At 45.8% G+C, this 21,717-nt stretch overlaps 1 protein-coding gene across 1 annotated transcript; it reads right to left on the bottom strand.

Moving 5' to 3' along the window:
* Positions 1 to 2,632: 2,632 nt before the first annotated feature.
* Positions 2,633 to 21,701, bottom strand: BTD (biotinidase). The gene is made up of 4 exons (XM_036431538.2): positions 21,577 to 21,701; positions 9,220 to 9,490; positions 5,254 to 5,403; positions 2,633 to 4,106 (listed from the first exon to the last, which is right to left on the bottom strand). Exons 2-4 carry the CDS (start codon positions 9,472 to 9,474, stop codon positions 2,925 to 2,927), a joined length of 1,587 nt encoding a protein of 528 aa, XP_036287431.1. The 5' UTR covers positions 9,475 to 9,490; positions 21,577 to 21,701; the 3' UTR covers positions 2,633 to 2,924.
* Positions 21,702 to 21,717: the final 16 nt, after the last annotated feature.

Here is a 21,717-nt window from a genome sequence, read left to right as displayed (position 1 = left end):
AACATTGCACACCATGACAGCTTTTTAAAAAGTTTTTGCAATACATAAATCCACTTTGTCGAGAAGATGTTTGTTCATTTAGCGGGTGTTTGATGGCATTTCAGAATATCACTGCAAATCCCAGTGTGTGCTGACCCCCTTGTCGCTCTGTGGGCAGGGCTTCTGGACCAGGCCAGCACGCAGACCGGCTGCTCTTGAGTCACGTGCAGTGGTCACAGGTACTGAGCTGGGCTGCCCGTGGCTCAGGGGTGGCCCAGGTGGGTTTCCCTCAGCAGTGACTGTGGGCAGGCTCTCCCCGGGGGCGCTGGGTGGATGCTGGGACTGGACAGTCTGCAGGCAGGGCGTGGTGTGCCTTCTCTAGGAACTGGCATGTGTAAGTCCCGTGGGCACACAGCTCATTTGTCTCTCACTTCCTCTGTGAGGAAAACCACAGACTGGCCCAGCTGCACCTCCATGAGAAACCACAGGGACCAAGCCACTTCCCCAAGGCTGATGTGACCAAAAATACAATTTCATTTCCTGCGTCTGTGTTATCATCAAGATCGCCATTTGTTTCCTGAGTTTCAGGATCACGGTTGACAAAAGCATATCCCAACCGTTAGTCATAGGTGTATTATATTTTCCCCCCTGAAAATAATTTCACTCATTTTCCCATCCTCTACTTGGGTCTGCCATCTGGCAGCTGCCGCCTTTCATTGTAAAAAATCATTCTGTTTTACCGCCATTGCTTAGTTCCCTCTCGTTCCTACTTCGTGAACAGTTTGTTCCGAACTGTCAGTAGGAAGTAGCTCGGGAAGAGTCCTAGTGCTCTGCTCCGAAGGGCGGGATGTGCATCAGCAGGACAGTCATAAATGGTTATTGGCTGAAGTGGTTCCACCGAGTCTGTGTTTGGAACTAGCCTCTCCGTCTCTTTCTCAGGCTGATTTGGATCATCTTGGCTGAAAGCAACAATATGCATTTTTAAGATACTTTCTGTTCCCTGGGGTTTGGGGCAGGGACGCGAAGTGGGTGGCAGCTGGCCACAGCCGGAGCCACATGCTCCTGCCGGCTCAGCCCAGCGGGTGGGTCTGCACCGGGGGGGGGGCAGGCTGGCTCTGTTGTCTGGTGGGAGAGGTCCCGCTCCCGCTCTGGGGGGATTTCCCGGGACTTCCTCTGGAATCTGAGCGGTTCCTGCTCGTTCCCTGAAGATGTGACTCATTCCAGGCCTTTGTGGGCCAGCGGTGAGTCAGAAGCCAGCAGGGACTTCGCTTCTTCCCACACGGACGATTCAATGCACAGCCTCCCAAAGAGAGAACTGGGGCATAACGGGTTTTCAGTAAATAGATGGTCCGAGGTCTGTGTGGTGAAGGGTAAACAGTGAGGCCAGGACAGTAAACCCAGCTGGTCTGACTCTAGGATCTATGCTCTTTATTTTCCTGCCTAAAAGCCAGGAAAAAGGTCGGGACACTGCAGGGGGAAGAGGAAGAAATGTCATCTTTTACCTTATAGGATTGTGCATAGGCACATACTGTTTTTTAAAACCTAATTTTAAAAAGGGGAATATAACTAAATAAACAAATACAACCTTGGAGAGGCAAACCACAGGTGGCTAATTACCCATCTTTAAAAATGATCCATTTTCCACTTTAAAAATGATTGGAAACAGTGACTAGGCACAGAGTCAGATTGACTTGGAAATGTCAGACACAAGTAATACAGACACGCTGGATACATGTGGGAGGTCCTTGCTCTGTACCTACTGGGGGTCCCCCCCCCCAACACCCAGACACCTGCTGAGTGATCCAATGAATGAATGACTAAAGTGGGAGTTCTGGCAACTTCTCTGCAAGAGGTACAGTGTCTTTCTGCTGATGGAAGGCGGTGGGGGGTGGGGAGGATTGGAATTCTACCAGCCTTTTTCCATTCTGCATGTTGGGCAATGGCAGGGCTCTTGCCCAAAGCCAGTGTGATTTATTAAAGCCCTGGAATCCCTGGTGAGACACGTTGTGCAGAAAGAATCCGATTACTCACACCTTCCTGCTGGTGCCCTTTCTCCAGCACTTTTTCCATCCCCCCCCCCCCCCCAGGCGCTGCACTCTTTCTTCCAGTTACTGAGTCCTGCTGGACACATTCCCTTTACAGACAGAAAGGCAGATGTGAGGAAAACGTCCCTTCTGTTTTTATTTTATTTTAAAAAATATATATTTTATTGATTTTTTACAGAGAGGAAGAGAGAGGGATAGAGAGTTAGAAACATCGATAAGCTGCCTCTTGCACACCCCCTACTGGGGATGTCCCGGCAACCAAGGTACATGCACCTGACCGGAATCGAACCCAGGACCTTTCAGTCCACAGGCCGACGCTCTATCCACTGAGCCAAACCGGTTTCGGCATCCCTTCTTTTTTTAAAGGCTGCTCCAAAATCCACCTTTCTGGCGGCTCCGGTGTTAGCATTTCCTTTGGATAGAAGCTTGGCCGCCCAGAATGGAAAGAGGGTCCAGGGCAGCCTTTTCTAACGCAGCTTTTGCTTTCTTTGAGAGTTTGTTTCTTCCCCTAGAAAATGTGTGAGGCCTGGGAAATACTTGTACGCCCTGGGTGTCACTGAACAATAAGAACAAGGGAAACACACACACACACACTCCCCACCGCCTTGTGGATGTGTACAATATAAACAGTCATTTATTTTGTTTGACTCTCAACGCCAATTGTGTAATGAGAGATCTGCTGGAGGAAGATGTGGCTTGGGAAAGATACATGTGGGTAGAAAATACAAAAAAAAAATGGCTCAATATTTTTCATGGAAGAGGAAGAGGCGCTGGGGGAATCTGCCTCCCCTATTTCTTCCCCCCCTCAGCCCCCAGGATGGGCAGGGGTGGTCCCAGTGCTGTGAGCTGTGGCCTGTGCAAGTTCAGGGCTGTGTGAGCATGGTAGCCAGAGCCCAGCCCTCACTTCCCATAGTCCCTCTCATACAGCCGCCCATACAGGGCCGCCGTCACCAGGCCAGAGGCCAGTCCGCGCTCCCTCAGAAAGTAGTGGTCGTTCTCCCAGCCCAGCTGGTCCGGGGTCTCCAGGGTCATCCCGGAGGTCAGAAGCAGAGGGAAGATATAGGACGTGCTGAAGTTCCCCCACAGGTGGAACTCGAACAGCCCCGTGGCCTCGGTGACCTCCTGCCCGCAGGTCTCGAAGGCCAGGCCTCCGCACTTGACCAGGGCGCACACCTGGACATAGTACGTGCCGTGCACGGTGTGAAGGCCGTCGAACACCCCGAGGGCGTACAGCTCGCCGGACACGGAGGGCCTCTGGTAAAGTACGTGACAGCAGAGGCCGCGGGCGCAGACCCGGAGGTAGCCCTCCCGGTCCCACACGGGGACCAGGGTGAAGTTGTCATACATCATCTCGGCGTGAAACACGGGAGGGGCCTTCATGTTCCATCGGGGGGCTCCGTCGCAATGGACTTCCTGAGAGTCCTTCTCACAGTAGGGATCGCCCGCCAGGAGTTTTAAAAACCTGCTGTGGGACGGGTCCGTTTTCCCGGTGGCATTCTCTGCGCGGAGACGCTGCGGGTTCCTGGCCACGGGGGCCACGATGAGGTGACCTGTGAGGTTTTCCATGTCATGGTGCCAGACGGACGTGCGGGGCGTGTGTATGCCGCTCCCGGTCATCCCCAGGGACGGCTGGTGGAGGTTGGCGGCCAGGACGTTGACCCCGAAGGCCCTGGCGAAAGCACTCTGGATCTGAATGGCCGCCAGGAGCGGCAGCTGGTTCATCCAGGCGGCCGGAAACGCCACGTGCCGCACCTCGGGGTCCCGGAGGAGGAGCTCGACGGCGGGCCGGAGGAACAGGATGTCGAAGCAGGTGAAGACGCCGAACCTGCCGGCGAAGGGGGTGTCGAAGACGGTGTGGTCCACGTCGGGAGGGGCGTCGAAAGCCGCTTCGAAGTAGAGGTTGTACTTGCGGTAGCGGTCCAGGAGGGTCCCGTTGCTGCTGAACACGACGTTCGTGTTAAACTGGAACCGCCCGTCCCGTGGGCACCGCGGGTCGCTGCGATGACAAGGCTGCTTCGTCCCCAGGTTGGCCACCAGGAACAGCGCCCCCTGGATGGCCATACAGCTCAGGCGCTGGAGGACCTGGAGGGGGAAATAAGTAGATGGGTTTTTAACATTCTGCCTTTGGCCATTTAATTTTATTTATTTATTTTTAAATTTATTGATTTTTTTTTTTTTACGGAGAGGAAAAGAAGAGGGATAGAGAGAAACATGAATGAGAGAGAAACATGGATCAGCTGCCTTATCCACACCTCCCACAGGAACCAAGGTACATGCCCTTGACCAGAATCTAACCTTGGGACCCTTGAGTCCGCAGGCTGATGCTCTATCCACTGAGCCAAACCAGTTTTGGCTGGTAATATAATTTTAAAATAGAAAAGTACCTGCATTGTGTCTATAATATATAAGGAGCTATCATAAATCAATAAAAAGCAACCACCACTGAAATTGTACAAAGGATAAGAAGACCTCAAAGAACAAATACAAATGGCCAACACATGTCTGAGAAGATGCTCAAATAATAAGTACTAAAGAAATGCAAATTAAAATAATGGAGATTTTTTTTTTTTTTTTACTTTCATAAGATTGGCAGAAATACAAAAGATTATTCTATTTTACATGGACCAAAAGGGTGGGAAAACAGGCACTCATACACAGTCACTGGGGATGTAAAGTGAAATAAAAATCTTTAAAACAATTTAAACTATCCTTCTGCTGAGAAATTCCATTTCTAGGACTCCCACTTTCAGAAAAACTTAGACATGTTTACAAAAATATGAGTACAAGGATATTCATCGAGACACTCTTTATAATAGCAAGAATTAAAAAAGAGCAACCATATAGCAGGTTAAAAAAAAGGATAGTAATTATAAAATTCATAGGAAAGAACAGATATAGTTGGATGCACATCAAATTGTTGATGGCAGTTTCTCGTAGAAGGAAAAGTAGGATGAGAGTGTGGTGTAGTGCAGGCTGGCTTTCATTTATTTATTTGCTCTATAAGCAAATATTCGTGTATTTCTTGCATAACTGATAAGTAGCATGATCCATAAATGAGCAAATGGCTCGTGATATCTGACATTCTTTAACAGGATAAATGTGTGGGACATGAAGTTTGGGGAGTTTGTGTTTCATTTCTTAGGACCTTAGGGTCTTGGCTTTTGGCCCCCGGCTTGGTTCATTTTTGGATGCCTTTGGCCATGAGAGGACAGCTGAGACACTCACACACCTCCGTGTCATTGAATCGGTGGGGCTCCAGACATGGGTTCCACCTGACCAGCGGGGGAGGCGGCATGAAGTCCAAAAATGGGTAAATGGATGCTCTTGTGAAGTTGAATCCATGAATGCCATCTTCTGGAAACACTATAATCTGTACTCCCTGTAAGTAAAAAACATCCAAGTATACAGTATGTTATCAGACCATGGGAAGTACCACTGCATTCATTCATTCATTCATTCACTCACCTGACAGTCATCACAATTGCTGTGTACCAGGCAGGACCCAGAGGTTAAAAACCGGGGCTGAACTTAGTCCTGGGGGAGCCGCCTCACTTACCCTAATTCTGAGGGAACAAAGACAAAGTCCTCTGGGAACAACCACGTACCTGGGGGTGTATCCAGGGAAGGAGGGTTGAAGGAAGCAGGGGTTTGACAAGCAAACAGTGAGGGGTTTGGCGTTCTTGGTGGTGCCGTAGGAGACAGGGCCAATGACAAAAGGCCGTGAGTACTGGGCTCATTAACAGATGTGGAAGCTCCGGGCCAGTAGTTTTTAACCTCATTGTGCGTCGTTGAGATCAGACGCAGAACTTTTGAAAAACAGCCGAAACCGGTTTGGCTCAGTGGTAGAGCGTTGGTCTGCGGACTGAAAGGTCCCAGGTTCGATTCCGGTCAAGGGTGTGTACCTTGGTTGCGGGCACATCCCTGGTAGGGGGTGTGCAAGAGGCAGCTGGTCGATGTTTCTCTCTCATCGACGTTTCTGGCTCTCTATCTCTCTCCCTCCCTCTCTGTAAAAAAACAATAAAATATATTTAAAAAAGAAAGATTTTAAAAAAGAACTTCTGAAAAACACTCCTGTGTGGGGGTAATGCTGGGGGTCCACATTCAAGTCTGCTTGGATTGATCATGGATGGGGTCCTGGCAACAGTGCTTGTTTAAATGTTCTCAGGTGATTCTAATGTGCAGCCACGGTTGGGACCCCCTGGGCTGGTGGGTAAGAGTCGAGCGTGTTGATTTCAGCAGAGAAACAAGGACTTGCTCTAACTTGCAATTCTCCAACTGGGCATTGGGAGGCTCCCTTCGGAATCCTGCCCACACTACGAGCCTTTTCCCTGGAGACACCTGGGCTGGGCTCCCTGTGATGCCTCAGCAACCTACAAAAATCCAAACAAACTGGACAGCCCTCAGCTCTCAGGACCAGGACCTCACGTTTCTGCTATTCTCCACCTCCATGGCTTCAGATGTCAAGCCTGGGATATTGCTCCAAAGTGAAAGGGGGGAGGAAGGCAGAGGAGGCATGAATAATAAAAAATAACGGGTCATATGAGTCACTTATTTCCGGAATGCACCGAAAACTTTCTTTATACATTTTTTTTCCTGGTTATAAAAGCCTCACAAGTTTAACTATAGAAAACATAGAAGACAGACAATATAAAGTAAGAATTCACAATCCTGTGACATAAAGATACTTATTGTTAATACGTTGGATCTTTTCATTCTCTGTGTGTGTCTAATTGAGATAATAAGTAAGAGTTTTCCATCTTGACTTTCTCACTACATAAAACATCAAGACTACAAAGGTACCTTAAAATATTATATCATTTGTAATGGCCACATTTAAGAGGATACCACAGTCTATTCTGTTATTGAAGGATTGAATTGATTTTTGTAATAAAAAAAACTAGTGGTGACCATCTGCATACAGGGTGTTCAAAACACTTCGTGAATGAGTGTTGTACACAAATCTTTGATTGGATCTTTGATTTTTTTTTAATTGGATCTTTGATTGTAAGTGAAAGTACTATGTCAAGGGCAGGAGAAGCTGTATGTTCCTAACATCCATTGCCAAATAGCTTTCCAGAAAAATTATACCAATGGACTCTCCTGCAGCAGAGCATGAGATGAATGTAAGGGAACATTTTTGAAAACTTGGAAATAAAGCAAGAGGAAGAATATAAGCCTTTCCAAGATATACTAGGGCAGTGGTTGGCAAACTGCAGCTCGCGAGCCACATGAGACTCTTTGGCCCCTTGAGTGTGGCTCTTCCACAAAATACCACGGCCTGGGCGAGTCTATTTTGAAGAAGTGGCGTTAGGAGAAGTTTAAGTTTAAAACATTTAGCTCTCAAAAGAAATTTCAATCGTTGTACTGTTGATATTTGGCTCTGCTGACTAATGAGTTTGCCGACCGCTGTTTTAGGATATTAATTAACTCACTCAAAGATTATTTCTCTAGTGAATGGACCACTGTTTGACTTTGCTATTTAATAAAGTCCAATTGTACTGCCTCGCAGGACACTGGCCAGTTTTGTATCTATTGACAAATTCACTTCCACATTCATCTGACTCACACTATCCTTGGTTAAACGAGTTTTGTCATCTTACTAGTTCCTTACTAAATTAATGAGTTCAATAAAAGCTTTGACACATGTTCATTCTGTATTTATATGACTCATGGTTTTTAACTTTTTGAAAATTATACTTGATTTCCTTTAGTAAAAACAAAACTTTGTGTTTTTTTTTTCATGGAAAATGACATTGAAGTTATATTAGATTAATATTAAAATCGAGTTGGATGTCCTGAGTCCATATCTGCCAGGAATGAGAAGAGGAACCAAACCTGAGCTGGCAGAATGTTGGGTCTGATGCATTACCAATCCTTTGCGGGAACATTTAGGAAGTAGGTAACATTCCTGACAAGTGACTTGAGCAACTTTCTGATAACTCATTGAGATCCAGAACTCCTGAGGAATTATGATTGCCAACCCAGGAGACTGACCGGTCTAATGTCTTTAAGCTGGTTTTTTCACCCTGACCTGTAGGACGGGAGCTCTGGGCCATGGAGGATGTTTAAGGAGAAACCGGATGTCAGGATGGGAACAACAGAGAGGAGTGCCACCCGTCAGAAGTTGCACCAGGTCCCTAAGTTCCTTCCAACATTAGTGTTGTGTGTGTGTGTAAGTGCGTGCGCTCACGTGCCTTGTAAGCTAAAATTTTTCAACGTAGTCATCGAGAGTGCTGTCCAGGCAGTCGTGTCCACTCTGACCAGAGACAGGGACCTCCTGGGGCAGGACCTTTCGGCATGACTGGTTCCGTCCCCTAAACTCCCAGACAGACACAGGGACATTCTTCTCACGTGGAGGCAGGACAGGGCTTCCTCCAGCAGCTGGGCTTCCCACCCCACCATCATGGCTAAAGCCCAAACTTCCCTCTGGCTATGGGTTTCCCATCAGGGCAATTTTGTATAGTAACATCTGGCACCGACATTTCTCCCTGCCCCACCCTTCCGGGCAGGCGGCAAGGCGGGCCAAGCAGGAAGCCTCCACAAAGGCTGGCACCGAGCTCCCTGTGTGCCTTTGGCCCCAGCGCTGTCTGCACTGAGTTCTCAGGGCTGTTCCCGGTCTGGCCCCGAAGCCAGAAATAAATCCCAGATCCTCCGAAGGCAGCAAACAGCCGTTCTGTGGATGCCTCCCATTTCGGGGCAACTCAGAATGCCTCAGAGGGCAGGAGACGCTGCCGGGCCTGCTGGTTTTCAGATTTCCTGCCCATTGGGATCCACCGGGAAGCCTTCAAAATCCCAAGGCCCCACCCGCCAGCCCATAGTAGCCCATCCAGCTCTGCAGGCGTGGGACCTAGGCGCCCACCCTTGTTTAAAACCGCCCAAGCAATTGCTCCACTGAGACCAGGGACCCGGCCCTGGCTTCTGAGACTTGCAGTGAAAAGGTGTGATTCAGCGGGTCTGGGGAGGGGAGGGCCCACATTCTGGATGTATCAGGCTCGGAAGGGCTGCTGCCGCCACTGCTGCTGGTCCACAGACCACAGACCCCTCTCTGAGCGGCCACGCTCTCGCCAACTGTCTGCTGCAGCCACCGGAGAGGAGCTTTTGCAGAGGGGCCGCAGGAACCCCTGACCCGGGCCTGCAGGGCACCTTCCCGGTTCTGGGGGACCAGCCGGGGCTCTGCCCCGGAAGCACGCCTTGCCTTTTGGGCGGCGGTCATCACTTGCTGCTCATAGACGTCCAGGTTCCGGCTCATCAGCTCCAAGGCCTGCCTGCGGCTGGTGGGAGCGAGCGGGTCTGGGCTGGAGATCAAGTGGTGCTCGTACACCGCGGCCACGAACTGTCCGGCGTCGCCGTCCTCCGCCGCGCGGTGCTCCCCCGGGTGGGTGTGGGCGCCCAGGGCCGCCGCGCAGCAGCCGCAGAGGAGGAGCGCGAGGGGGCCGCAGGCTCCGGGCATGATGGAGGCCGTAAATCTGGAATGTAACGGGGCCCGGGAAGAACAGCTGAATAAAGCCTCCTGCCAGGAACTTCGCTTTGGCAACTGTGATTTAGTCATTCCCAGCAATTAACCTCGCCCCGCCGTGGTGCTGCCGCTCAAAGGGTTTGTTTCATGTTCCTAATAAAAGCGTGTGTGTTTCTCTCCAAACACGTCGGCCGTGTTTAAAACGGCTCGCTGTGCTAACACAGTCTGGTTTTAGAACATTTCCAAAAACAGGCCCAGTGTCTGCGTCACTGATCTCTCCTCTGGCTGCATGCTTGGGCAACAGTAATTATTCCGATTGTTTCACATGATTCTGTGACACAGTCCACCTCCCACAGCCTGCCCTTTGTGCACACAAGCATACTGCAGGTCAGTCACCCGTACCGGCTATGACGGTCGTGATTCTAGTAACACAGCTTGGCTTTCCTGGCCGTAGCTTAAAAGTGTCCCTGCATTCCTTTGGTTAGTAATGAATACGAGAGGCAAGGCTTCCTGTACTCAGCATCCCATTCTTGATTTGGTGCAGAGAAACTGCTGAATTCTACATGAATGCCAGGATGGACTTTGTTATGAATAGATTAGAGGCCTGGTGCATGAATTTGTGCATTTGTTAAGTCCCTTGGCTTGACTAACGATCAAGGTCTAATGGGGGGTGGGGAGGCTGCCAGCTGGCAGGGGAAAAGGGACCACAGGAGGTTGGCCTGCTGGCGCCCCAATCAGGGGGATGGGATTGCAGGAGGTTGGCCAGCCAGCCTCCCATGGGGGCCAAGTGGGCGGGGAGGGAGCTGGCTGGCTGTGGGAAGGAGCTGTAGGAGGTTGGCTATAGGAGTGCACTGACCACCAGGAGACAGCTCCTGCATTGAGCTTCTGCCCCCTGATGGTCAGTATGCGTCATAGCGACTGGTGAACTAGTCATTCTGGTTGTTCTGTCATAACGTTCTCTTATGACACACCATGACTTTTTCCTCCTTGAACTTGACAACTGCCATTGCCTATCATCATTTCTCAACCTCTGTCTCTGTGACTCCAAAACTCTTGCTAGAAAGCATACTCATTTGAAAAGAAAATCCTTCTGCAGTAAAAAAAATGCCATTTTCTAGAAAATAAACCAGAATTTTCTAGAAAGTGAACTCGGCTTTGTACTTCCTACCATAAGAGATGAAAAGTAAATTATGAATTATGTCACTTCTGTGTACCTTTTCCCTCCCAAAATAAGAATTTTTATTTCTCCCCTCCTGCTTTATATTGATTTTATTGGGATGACACTGGTTAAGAAAATTATACCAGTTTCAGGTGCACAATTCTATAACACATCATCGGTGCACTGTACTGTATGCTCCCTACCTTATAAGTCAGGTCTCCGTCCATCACCATTTGTCTTCCCTCCCTCCCCACAAATCCCTCTTCCTCCCTCGAATCACCACACTGTCCACTATGTGTTACTAAGTGTTTCAGCATGTAGAGTCCAATTCTGCCTTGAAAATCAGCCTGGCCTCGGCTGGAGCCCCTCCCCCGGGGCACGATTCCCCCAGCGGTGTGCCAAGGCCCAGCCACATGCTCCGTGGAGATGTGCTGGGGCTGACCAGCTGCCCAGGAATCCGGGTTAAACACCAAGAGAACAAAGACAAATCATACTGCTGCTCTTTCAAAATAAAATGCTGCCCTGCCCAAGTTTGACTCAGCCTGTGTTTGCATTTCAAAACCAAATTCCCCAGGCTGCAAATTTCTTTTCCTTTTTTTTTTCTTCTTCTCAAATGTTCCAGAATCAAAAGTAACCATAATTATTTCCAGCAACAGAACAAGGACTAGGGATGCTCCGTTATTATCCTCAGAAAATCAAATTCTTCTCCAAATAAGGCATTCTGCCCCCCAACCCTGCCCCCTCTCACACTGGGACTTCTTCCCCCAGGGAATAAATGTACCATCCAGATTCCGAACGCCAGGACTTGTTGCTATTCATCTTGGACACTGTCCACAATGTTTTAAGATTAGAACAAGGGGCCTTTGAGTGAGCAGTCATGAGATTTTTGAGAAGAAACAAAAGTATAATTTATAAGTTTTCTTATCTAAATTTTGCTTCTAAAAACCAGCAAAGAATAATTTTTATTTTTATTTTAAAAATATATTTTATTGATTTTTTTTTTTTACAAAAAGGAAGGGAGAGAGAGAGTTAGAAACATCGATGAGAGTCATCAACCAGCTGCCTCTTGCACGCCCCCTATCGGGGATGTGCCCACAACCAAGGCACATGCCCTTGACTGGAATCGAACCTGGAACCTTTGAGTCGCAGGCCGACGCTCTATCCACTGAGCCAAACCGGTCTTGGCTATTTTATTGATTTTTTTACAGAGAGGAAGGAGGAGGGATAGAGAGTTAGAAACATCGATCAGCTGCCTCCTGCACACCCCCCACTGGGGATGTGCCCGCAACCAAGGTACATGCCCTTGACCAGAATCAAATTCGGGGCCCTTCAGTCTGCAGGCCGATGCTCTATCCACTGAGCCAAACCGGTTTCGGTAGCAAAGAATAATTTTTAAAGTCTCACAATCTATTTTCCATTCCATCTCTGCTTTCATAATGATAATAATGGGGAGTGGTTTTGGGAAAAAACTTGCATTTTCAAAGTCACAGTCACAATATTTCTAAAGTATAAGGCTATGGCCTCACCAAGAAGTGGGGAAACTGAGGCTGGGGTGTGTGTGTGTGAGAAGACATTGGGACCAGTGCCTGGTGGAGGCAGGTCAGGAGTCCCTGGGGCCAAGAGTGGCGCTCACAGCAGCCGCCTTTCTCAACTAAGAGCTGTTACCACAGGTCTGGGAACACAGAACATTTGTTGAAGTCTCGCAGACTTGCAAGCCAGCAAAACAAGGAAAGTGTGGAAACAGCAAGATATCACATTACCCTCTAGCCTGAGAAAATAAAATTTAGCTTATTTGCAAAAGGAGCCAGGTAGGAGAGCAGTAAGTGGCACTTATTTGTGTGTGAACAGAGGTGGATGATAATAAGAGGTTATGCAGCCCTAGATGGTTTGGCTCAGTGGATAGAGCGTCGGCCTGCGGACTGAAAGGTCCCAGGTTCGATTCCAGCCAAGAGCACATGCCTGGGTTGTGGGCTTGATCCCCAGTGGGGGGCGTGCAGGAGGCAGCTGATCAATGATTCTCTCTCATTGATGTTTCTAACTCTCTATCCCTCTCCCTTCCTCTCTGTAAAAAAATCAATAAAATATATATATTTTTTAAAAGAATGATAGGTGAGATCCAGTTAAAGCCTGAGTCAATCATGACGCTCCTCTGTTCAGAATCCCCCTCCCCCCTTCCCCCCCCTTCCCCCGACACCTGCAGAGTAAAAACCTTGCCAAGAGGAAAGACCGGGTAGACAGAAGACAGAAAATCACTGATGGGTGGGAAGAGATCTGGAGTGACATCTTTCACAAGCATCCTCATCTTTTAACTGCCCTACAGAGAGGCCTCTGTTTCTCATTTCAGAATGGAAAGTATTCCACTAATACTAATCCTAACCAGGAAGGGAAGAAAAAAAAAAAAATCAAAGTCTAAGTTACATGGAAATCTATTTTTCAGAAATTTGGTAACATGTCAATTACCAGATATTTTTACACCAAAGGAGCTTCTTTCCACCTTGTTACATGATTCATCCTGATAATTAGCTGTGTTTCCTTCCTAGCTACTCTAGTACAAGAGTGTCTTTTGCAATAGAGGATTATTATTAAGGTATTCTTAATAAGATAATTTCAGAGGCAGGGATATATATTTAAAAATTATATATAGTCCTCCTGATCCTGTTAACAAAAGAACTTGCCAGTCTACTTGTCAGGGAGAGTAACGAACGGTCCGTCCTTGGGAAAGGAGGCAGGGAAAGTCGGCATAGGAAATGTCACATCCTCTGAGACCAGGCCTGAGTAAGTCATTAGCCATCCGCTGGGTGGATGTTTCCATGCATATCAGACAGGAAGCCAAGAAAAACACTGTTTTACACCTATTCGCATGAATTTTGTGATTTTCATGTTCAACCCCCCCCCCTTTTTTTTTTACATAAGGAGGAGAAATAATATCCATCCCCATCGAATTTACATAATGAATTGAAAGAAATCCCAAAAGAGATCTTTCATTTCCTAGAAAGCCTCTTGTTTTCTTCTTCTGCCCGCTGGCAATGTTAGACATGAACTCATCCATGACTGTCCTCCAGAACAAGAAGTTCCACGATGATTCTTGCTTTAAGAGCTTTGTGCAAACCCACCCACCACCAAGACTCTTTTTTTTTTTTTTAAATATATTTTTTTATTGATTTTTAACAGAGAGGAAGGAAGAGGGATAGAGAGTTAGAAACATCAATGAGAGACAAACATCGGTCAGCTGCCTCCTGCACACCCTCTACTGGGGATGTGTCTGCAACCAAGATATATGCCCTTGACTGGAATCGAACCCGGGACCCTTCAGTCCACAGGCTGATGCTCCATCCACTGAGCCAAACCGGTTTCGGCAAGACTCTTGATGTCTTAGTGGGATATGTCAAGTGTGAGTGGCAACTGATGATGAGGTCAAAGTTCTAAGGTTGAATTCACAAGAAACTGAACAAATTACCAAGCCCCTGAGTTAAACTGGTAACTTGTGATTTCACCTTTTAAAAAATTCCAGCTATTTATTTATCTGGGAAAAAAGAAAGTAATATGCAGAGGTGTAACTTTGGACCAGGCCTTTGGCTTCAGGCCCGTTTCTGCTCTGTTGGCTAGAGTAATTTACCTTAGAGCACCAAATGAGCAATCTGGGGATCATGACTCTTGTACTTAAAACATGTCACTCTTCTTTACTCAAACGGGAAATGATCTTCATAACTTAAGTCAAATAAAACCTTTCCCTGAAATGCCCAGGTGTTGAATGTAAGAAGGCTCTTTTTCATTTTGTGCAGACAGAAAAAAAGCCTCAGCTGAGACTGATTCTGTAGGTTTGCTACTGCCACCCCGTGGACAAACTGAGTGTCATTAATCCAAGAACCATAATATAATAGCTCAGAGATTCTTAAATAATAAATGGATGGCTTTTCCCCTTCTTTCTAATATGTCAGCTATGTCTTTTATAGCGGGGGAAAAAAAAATAGAAAACATTTGACTTTCCAAGATTTGCATCTTATAACAAACAAAAAAGCTGTTTTCTGTTTGCCACATTCCCAGGACCAATTCCACCTTGTATATTCACAAGTTATAAATTTGTTGTGATTTCTTATCTTATAATCATGCATTTCAAGGATGTGGCTGAAGTACAAGGTGATGCGACCCCCCAATACTGTTACAGACAGCATGTGCATGGGGAAACCTGGCTAAGTTAAGGGAGCTATCGGGACAAAATTCTATACTGATGCCACATTGCATTTGTATGTTACATATGTTAGTGTTTTTAAGCCATTTTGACATCTCATTTTATCTTCCTATCACATAAAGCAGTGAAAGCAGATGGTACAAATCTATCTTTGTGGTGGGAGAATGTCCCAGGACCGATTAGTGGTCAAGAAAAGAGGAGACAGGCTCCTGGTGCAACCCTCCTAGCACATGGTGAAGAACGGGGGTAATTTATCAGTCAAACCTTCAAAGACCACCATGGAGTGAATCTTCAATGCAGCTGGCAGAATGAAACAGAAATTCAAAGTAGCACTCCTAAGGGAAATTCCAGGTGGTCAAACCAGAGCAGGGGTTCTCCACTGTAGCCTTGGCACTGAGTCCCCTGGAGGTCCCCGAATCCTCATGCCCTCACATTTTGATTCAGCAATCTGGGATAGAGACTGAGAAGATGGATTTTCTTTCTTTTCTTTTCTTTTTAAAATACATTTTACTGACTTTTTACAGAGAGGAATGGAGAGATACGAGAGTTAGAAACATCGATCAGCTGCATCTAAATCATCTTCCTTTGTCAGTTCAAGCCTTTCCCTTTTATGTTTCTGTGGTCACAAATTATCCCCGTTGATGCTGTAAGTTTTTTGTGTGATCTTACTCGTAGTGTTGTAACCTTATGTTCTTTTTTTCAGGTAGAATAACTTCCTTGAGTAGTTCCTGAAATGGAGGTTTTCTGGTGATAACATCCCTCAGATTCTATTTGCCTGGGCACATCTTTATTTCTCCATATTTAAAGGATAACTTTGCTGGATATATTATTCGTGGCTGTAATTTCTCTCTTTCAGACGTTTGAATATTTGGTTCCACTCTCTTCTGGCTTGTGGAGTTTTCGCTGAGAAGTCAGATTAAATTCTGATGGTGAAGCATGGTAACCTCTATCGTGTATAAAACTGCTGTTTGAATTCTCTGCTATTGTTAGGTAGTCCCTAGTCCTGTAAACTCTGTCACTCTAAACTTTGTCATTGTAAATTCTGTCACTTTAACACAGTCTCTTATTCTATAAAATGACTTTATTTTTTTAGTTCAAATAATATTGTAGAAAAAGATAAAGTTAACAACTGTCTGACCTTGCAAGCTAGCCATTCAATGTAATAGACTAATACTAATAATAATTATGCCAAGTAAAAACACAATGTGTATTCAAGGTTACAATTGTCTGTAACAATAACTCACACAGAGCCCTTTGTAATATCTGCAAACAAAGAGGCTTGAAAAGTATAAATACAGAAAAACTTCCTGTATGGGTTGCTCAGAGATTTGGAAAAAGATACCTCCCTCTGTGCTGCGCACAATAAACGACTCCTAATTAATTGGCTCATTAAGGTGTCTTATATCTCATTTGCTAATTTACAATACAACAATGGGACTTCCTTTGTAAATCACTTCCTTCTTTTCCCTGGCTACTTTGAGGATTTTTTCTTTGTCATTAATTTTTGACAGCTTTAATACTAAGTGCCTTAGAGAGTGCCTCGTTGGAACAAGGTAACTAGATGTTCTGTTTGCTTCTTGGATTCAAAGATCTAGTTCTTTCCATAGATTTGGGAAGTTCTCATCCACTATTTTTTTAAAAATATATTTTATTGATTTTGTACAGAGAGAAAGGGAGAGAGATAGCAAGTTAGAAACATCAATGAGAGAGTCATCGATCAGCTGCCTCTTGCACACCCCCCACTGGGGATGTGCCCACAATCAAGGTACATGCCCTTGACCAGAATCGAACCCGGGACCCTTCAGTCCCCAAGCCGACGCTCTATCCATTGAGCCAAACCGGTTTTGGCCACTATTTGTTTTATTAATAATAGACTCTCCATTCCATGTTTCTTCTCTTCCTCATCCACAATGCCTATAATTCTAATATTGTTTTTTTTTTTTTTTTTTTTTTTTTTTTTTTTTTTAAATATATTTTATTGATTTTGTACAGAGAGGAAGGGAGAGAGATAGAGAGTCAGAAACATCGATGAGAGAGAGTCATCGATCAGCTGCCTCCTGCACACCCCCTACTGGGGATATGCCCGCAACCAAGGTACATGCCCTTGACCGGAATCGAACCCGGGACCTTTCAGTCTCCAAGCCGACGCTCTATCCATTGAGCCAAACCGGTTTCGGCTAATTCTAATATTGTTTTTTCTGATGGAGTCAGATAGATCTCATAGAGTTCTTTCCATTTTCTTTATTCTCAGGTGTCTCTCTTCTTCCCTCTGCATCATTTCTTGATTCCTATCTTCAGTATCACCAGTTCTTTCCTTTTCTGGTTGGTTCTGTTTTCTATGCTCAATGGTTCGCTCTTAATCTAATTGCATGCTTCATTTCCAGGATTTCTGATTGGTTCTTTTTTAAAGTTTCAATATCCTTGGTAAAGTACTCGTTTTGTTCATTCATTTGTTTTCTGAGTGCATTGAGTTGCCTGTCAGTATATTCTCTCACTTCGTTGGGTATTTTCAGAACTGCAATTTTGGGGATTTTTCATTTTCTTTTTTTTTTTTTAATTTCTTTATCAATTAAGATGTTACATACGTGTCCTTATTCCCCCATCATTCCCCCCCATCCTCCCCACTCATACCCTCACTCCCCTGTTGTCTGTGCCCATTGGTTAGACTCATATGCATGCATAAAAGTCTTTTGGTTGATCTCTCTCCTTTACCCCCACCCTCCCCTACCTTCCCTCTGAGGTTTGAAGGTCTGATCAATGTTTCTCTGTCTTTGGATCTGTTTTTTCATCAGTTTATGTTGTTTATTATATTCCATAAATGAGTAAGATCATGTGATATTTATCTTTCTCTGACTGGCTTATTTCACTTAGCATAATGCTCTCCATTTCCATCCGTGCTGTTGCAAATTGTAAGAACTCCTTTTTTTTTTTTTTTTTTTTTTTTTACCACAGTGTAGTATTCCATTTGTAGATGTACCACAGTTTTTTAGTCCACTCATCTGCTGATGGGCATTTAAGCTGTTTCCAAATCTTAGCTATGGTGCTTCTAATTGGTGTTTCTAGTTTCTTTGGATATATTCCTAGAAGTGGGATCACTGGGTTATATGGGAGTTCCATTTTTAGCTTTTTTTAGAAAACTCCAAACTGTTCTCCACAGTGGCGGTACCAGTCTGCATTCCCACCAGCAGTGCACGAGGATTCATTTTTCTTCACATCCTGGCCAACACTTGTTGATTTGATGATGATTGCCATTCTGACAGGTGTGAGATGGTACCACACTGTCATTTTGATTTGTATCTCTCGGATAATTAGTGACTTTGAGCATGTTTTCATGTGTCTCTTGGCCTTCCTTCTATCCTCTTTTGAAAAGATTCTATTTAGGTCCGTTGCCCATCGTGAGACTACTTTTCACAGGTTTAGCTAGTGTTAAGCTTTCAAATAATCACGAGGACTTTTAGTGTCCTTCATTTACTGAAAATAAGATATACCCTCATAATATGGGGTCCTGAGGAGTTACCACATATACAGCTCCCTGTTTTAAATCTTTAGAGAATGTATTTTCTCCAGGTGATAGAGTAGGCAGTTAGATAGGCATGAGCAGAGCAGGAACGACAGGCCAGGTATGGAATGTCACTAAAGCAAAAAGTCCTGGGAGCCTAGCAATGGGCAAAACTGGGAAAATAAGTATTATAGTCTAGTACCTTACCCCCAGAGTGACTTTCCCTCCCCTAGAAGGCTAGTCATGTAGAGTAGACACCCTTAGAGAAAGAAAAAATAGCTGGAGAATAGTCTTATAGACTTCGATACAAGCCTGTGCACTACCATTTCCTTAAGCATTAAGTCCTCAGGGCAATGAGGTTCTGGTCAGTATAAAATAACCTTAGAAATAAAGCTTCCGGTCTGTTGACCACAGAGACAGAGTTTTGATCAAATCAGAAATAACAACTGGGCCTCAGTTGTATTTCAGCTCCAGGCCCAGAAAAGCTGCAAGGCCAGGTGGGGTGATGCCATGGCTGATATCAGGACCAGCTGTGATGACTAATGACCTGCCTTGGTACTGACCAATCAGAGACCATGACCCTGAAAGGACACGCTTAGAAAACTGATGTATATTTTATTGAGTGCATCCCCTGAGATCTCCCCTGAAATTCCTGCCTTTAGAAAACAGATAAAAACCCTCAAGGCAAGGGATTGAGTGTGCACTCCTCCCTCCCTCCCTCCCTCCCTCCCTCCCTCTCTCTCTCTCTCTCTCTCTCTCTCTCTCTCTTTCTTTCAAGCTCTCCACTTTTCCCCCTTTCTTCCCTCAGGTGTGTGCCTTTGCTTTTCCCCCCTCTAAGCTCTAAAGGCCCTTATTTTGCCTCTACAACTTGTTTCCTGACTCCATGCAGCCCAACTGGTCCACTTCTGCCTCTGTGACTTTCTAAATAAACTTGTACTTGAGTTCTTGGCTCTGAATGCTTTCTTAGCTGAACTCAAGGATAGAGGCCTAACTCTGCAATTAACGCAGGCATGATATTTTCAATTCTTATGAAATTATCCTGGTTGTTTGGATATTCTTTCACCCAGATGGGAGAAAATCACCAAATAACTGTTGTCATTATAATTAGATTGAAAGGAGCTGCTCCCAGTGCCTGCTACTCCTGCAGGTAAGTACTCTCTTCACTCTGCTGAATCATCAGGCCCAAGTGAACAGTGGAACTTTGCCCAGAACGGAAAGGTGTAAAGGTGAAAGCAAGTGTCAACAGTCTCACTGACCTTTCCCTGTGCTAAAGGGCAGAATCCTTTTGGAAAACCAGTTAATATAAAATCAGGATTTATTCCAACTCATAGTTCAGATTTCACATTTTATACTGAGTGATTCTATCAGTAATTCTTTTGACACACAGGGTCCCATGAACTGATTACCATCTACACAGTCTGTGCTGTTAATGCCAAACTAGTCTTGAATTAATCAACAGTTCAAATTAATCAATAGTATTACTTTGGTAACAGGCAATAATACATTTATTTTATTTTTCCTTTATTTTAGAGAGAGAGGAAGGAAAAGGGGGAAAGAGAGAGAGAAACATAGATGTGAGAAAGAAACACTGATCGGTTGTCTCACATATCCACCAAACCAGGGATCAAAACCACAGCCTGGGTATGTGCCATGTGTGGGAATTGAACCCTCAACCCTTCAGTGCACGTGATGACATTCCAACCAACTGAGCCACACTGGCCAGAGCAGGCAATCATACATTTACTTATTATCTCATTTCTCCAGCATGAGTACCGAGCTAGTGTTCGCAAGTTGGGATGCATATCAAAATAAGAGAGCAGCTTTATAACACGCCACATCCTCAAATAGTTTTAATTTCCACTCTTTGTGATTGAAGACTGTTACTGAGCAGATGGCCTACTGACCCTGAGTCCATCAGCCTAAGAAATCGCACCTTGCAAGCATCTTTTTTAAATTTCCATTAAAAAATGTGTTTTAAAAGGTTATCAGATGCAGAGGGGCAGGTTGTAAAAAGGGATGAATCTAAGAATTATGAAAACCCACATATACTGACTTTGTAACGATAAGAGTGGAGAGTAATGCGGGTTTGAGAAAACAATGGTCAAAAGTAACTAGATTCTTATCTGTTGTGGCCCAAGGGAATAGGGCACAAGATTGGGAGTCTGGAGCTTGGTCTGGGTCCAAAAGACTCTGGGCAAGTTACCTCCTGCTTTTTTTAACACTGTCTTCATCTACAACACTGGGGTAAAGGGTACATGTCCCAGTCTACTTATGGATTTAATGAACATGTGTTACTATGCTTCACAGATGGCAGCCACAAGATTATGAAAGCATATATGTTAACACGTGTAAATAACCTGGAACATGCCAAAAGCTGTTTGGCTCAGTGGATAGAGCACATGTGTCAAACACAAGGCCCGAGGGCCAAATCCGTCCCACCAGGCCTTGCAATGTGGCCCGAACCGTGCTGTCATCACTGCACTCCGCTGCGTTTCCATCACAATGACAGTTTATGACTGTTCAGTAAACCATTCGGCCCGCGATTTAGGCTGGATTTTAGATTTTGGCCCCTTCTCTGATTGAGTTCGACACCCCTAGGATAGAGCATCGGCCTGCGGACTGAAGGGTCCCAGGTTTGATTCCGGTCAAGGTACCTTGGTTGCAGGCACATCCCCAGTGAGGGGTGTGCAGGAGGCAGCTGATCGATGTTTCTAACTCTCTATCCCTCTCCCTTCCTCTCTGTAAAAAATCAATAATATATTTCTTTAAAGTAACCTGGCCAAAACCGGTTTGGCTCAGTGAGTAGAGCATCAGCCTGCAGACTGAAGGGTTCCAGGTTCGATTCCAGTCAAGTGGCATGTACCTTGGCTGAGAGCACATCCCTGGTGGGGGGTGTGCGGGAGGCAGCTGATCGGTGTTTCTCTCTCATCGATGTATCTAGCTTTCTATCCCTCTCCCTTCCTCTCTGTAAAAAATCAATAAAATATATTTTAAAAATAAATACATAAATAAAATATATATATTTTTTAAGCAACCTGGAACACGGGATGAGAACGCCGGACTACAAGACCCAGCAACCACTTCGCCTAACCCTAGAACCAGCCCCGGTCCCAGCAGGCTTTGCGGCGGGGGCGGGGCCAGGAGCGCGCGCCCCCTCCCCTCGTCCTCCTCCGCGGGGACTGCGCGGGCCCGAAACAGCTGGGGAGCACTGGTCCTTGGGGGACAGGCCTCCGCATTTCGGTTTCTTACCTGCTCGGCCTAGGCCGCAGCCTCCTGATAGCTCTGCCTCCAAACACCGACCCCGCGAAGGGAGGGACGTGCGGAAGGCTCCAATCGGAGAGAGCATGTATTAATACCGCCACTTCCCCCTCCCCGAGCGTGGGCTAGTGT

Source organism: Pipistrellus kuhlii, unplaced genomic scaffold (genome assembly GCF_014108245.1).
Source record: "Pipistrellus kuhlii isolate mPipKuh1 unplaced genomic scaffold, mPipKuh1.p scaffold_m20_p_11, whole genome shotgun sequence".
NCBI classification, from domain to species: domain Eukaryota; kingdom Metazoa; phylum Chordata; class Mammalia; order Chiroptera; family Vespertilionidae; genus Pipistrellus; species Pipistrellus kuhlii.
This window is presented reverse-complemented; position numbering and strand designations above follow the sequence as displayed.

Bases quoted from the DNA above. Each gene is read 5' to 3' on its own strand.
- BTD (XM_036431538.2), bottom strand. From the start codon at position 9,474: ATGCCCGGAGCCTGCGGCCCCCTCGCGCTCCTCCTCTGCGGCTGCTGC. The intron at 5,404-9,219 runs GCAAGGCGTGCT...TTTTACTTACAG, and splicing joins TGATGACCGCCGCCCAAAAG to GGAGTACAGATTATAGTGTT. The intron at 4,107-5,253 runs GTGTGTGAGTGT...TTCCCCCTCCAG, and splicing joins ACCGATTCAATGACACGGAG to GTCCTCCAGCGCCTGAGCTG.